The sequence below is a fragment of the Hipposideros armiger genome, unplaced genomic scaffold, assembly GCF_001890085.2.
Source record: "Hipposideros armiger isolate ML-2016 unplaced genomic scaffold, ASM189008v1 scaffold_1367, whole genome shotgun sequence".
Lineage (NCBI taxonomy): Eukaryota > Metazoa > Chordata > Mammalia > Chiroptera > Hipposideridae > Hipposideros > Hipposideros armiger.
This window is the reverse complement of record NW_017732717.1, coordinates 153,282-155,242: the sequence shown is the minus strand read 5'-3', so window position 1 is coordinate 155,242 and position 1,961 is coordinate 153,282. Positions and strand designations below refer to the sequence as shown.

Here is a 1,961-nt window from a genome sequence, read left to right as displayed (position 1 = left end):
AAAAATGGAACACACCCTGAATTATGCAATAAGTGTGCCCCACACACATGACAAAAGACAACCCTCTTGAACTATGCAGTTCAGCTCTTCTAAATGACCATTGCAAACTTTCTCTAGGATGCAGGCATGATTACCTATGATGATGGCACTTATAGGCCAATGAATGACAATAGAACATGGAGTAGGGATCAGCCACTGATTAGCTGCCCTTGCTACGGCTCACTCTTCCTTAGGGGAAACAAGAGAAAGATAATATTCGGGAATCAACAAAAAGAATGATTTTCATAGAGGGAGCCCTAAGGAAATGAGAAACGGCCATTCATTCGGGAGGAGTATGCGGCCATCTTTTAGACTGTTGAAAGAAGTACTTACAGCATCTCTTTACACATGGTACACTTATTGTTGTATGATTTGCCATTAGCATCACGTACAGGGTCACTCTCCCGGGTACAGCTGAGTCTTCCATTTTGCATTTTTTCCCGAAACTCAGCACATTGGTCCTGAAAAGGGAGAAGAGAGCAGGCCTTCTGGATTACTTGGGCTGTTGAATTGTTATTAAAAGTGTTAAACCATTTGAGTAAAAAAAAGTTCATGTCTACCTCCTCTGATAAGGAATATAACCTCTAGGACTGTGATCTACAGAGAAAGAGGGGCTGGAATCACCCATAGTCTAAGAGGTCGGCTGTCATGGCTAATAATGCTGCTTTTAAGGTTCTATACAGTAGGGAATAGCTGGCTGGAATTTAATAGCATAGAACAAGGGTCAGTAAAGTATAGCCTGCTGAGCTAATCTGTTTTGCAGCCTATTCTTATACATAAAGTTCTATATATAAAACTTGAAATGCACATTCATTCATTCAGATATGATTTATAGCTGCTTTCCTACAACAGTGGCAGAGTTGAATAGTTGCAACAGAGACCATATGACCCACAATGCCTAAAATATTTGCCATCTGGCCTTTTACAAAAATAAATAAATAAATAAATAAATAAATAAATAAATAAATAAATAAATAAATAAAATGCTAACCCCTGTTGTAGCTAGAAGGGAGAAACAAATGCTGGGAGAAAGCAAAAAGTTATGCAAAACACCAAGGAAAATAGGCTTGAGTAAATGATGGAGAAGATAGACAAGAGGTCTTGACAGAGCTATCACTTGAGAGTGACAGCTCAGCCTCCTAAAGGAGAAAGAATAGAAAAACAGGCCAGAATTTCTCAAAGGCGAACATTAGGCCTGTGTTGGATCTGGAAACAAAGAGATGGTCGTGATATCCCAAGGTCAAAGGGAGAGAAATAAAGTGTCTGCAGTCTTATGAGACTGTTCACATGCTCAAGGAGTGGGCTTACATGCAACAGTGTTATGCTGCCACTTAGAAATATCTCAGGAGACATGTTACACACTTCTCTAGGTTATTTGATCTTGTCCCTAGAAGAGTCCTGCTACACTAGAGTTCAGAGAGATGAACTAACTTACTTAATGCTTCACAAGACCAAAGTGTCCGGGGCAGGGCTGTACCCCAAACCATCTGACTCCAAAACCTTGGCTCAACAAAAAATATACCTCAAAAAAGTGGCTCCATTCAAGGAAAGAGAGAATAAAAAAAAAATGAAGAGCTGATGTGAAACATCTCCACCAGTTATCACCTCCGATAAATTACTGATGTGATAGGTAGATTATATAAAGAGGAGTGAGGGTGCTTGTTAGGAGAGTGGGATAAAGTCATTATCATGTTAGTTATTCCCAGGTTTAAGGAAGACAAAAGGAGCCCTAGAGAGACGAAAAATTGCTGAGATATTTATTACCCTACAGCAGTGGGTCTCAACCTTCCTAATGCCGCAACCCCTTAATACAGTTCCTCATGTTGTGGTGAACCCCAACCATAAAATGATTTTCGTTGCTACTCTATAACTATAATTTTGCTACTGTGATGAATCGTAATGTAAATATCTGATATGCAGGA

The 1,961-nt window shown here is 39.5% G+C and overlaps 1 protein-coding gene across 1 annotated transcript in view; it reads right to left on the bottom strand.

Annotated features, from left to right (window-relative positions):
- SPINK5 (serine peptidase inhibitor Kazal type 5) overlaps positions 1-1,961 on the bottom strand; it is a 154,901-nt gene that overhangs the window by 19,407 nt on the left and 133,533 nt on the right. Inside the window, exons 25-26 of the mRNA XM_019633652.1 lie at positions 1,157-1,178; positions 373-500 (exon numbers count right to left, since the gene is read on the bottom strand). Coding sequence (XP_019489197.1) covers positions 373-500; positions 1,157-1,178 — 150 coding nt within the window. The remainder of the gene's footprint in view (positions 1-372; positions 501-1,156; positions 1,179-1,961) is intronic.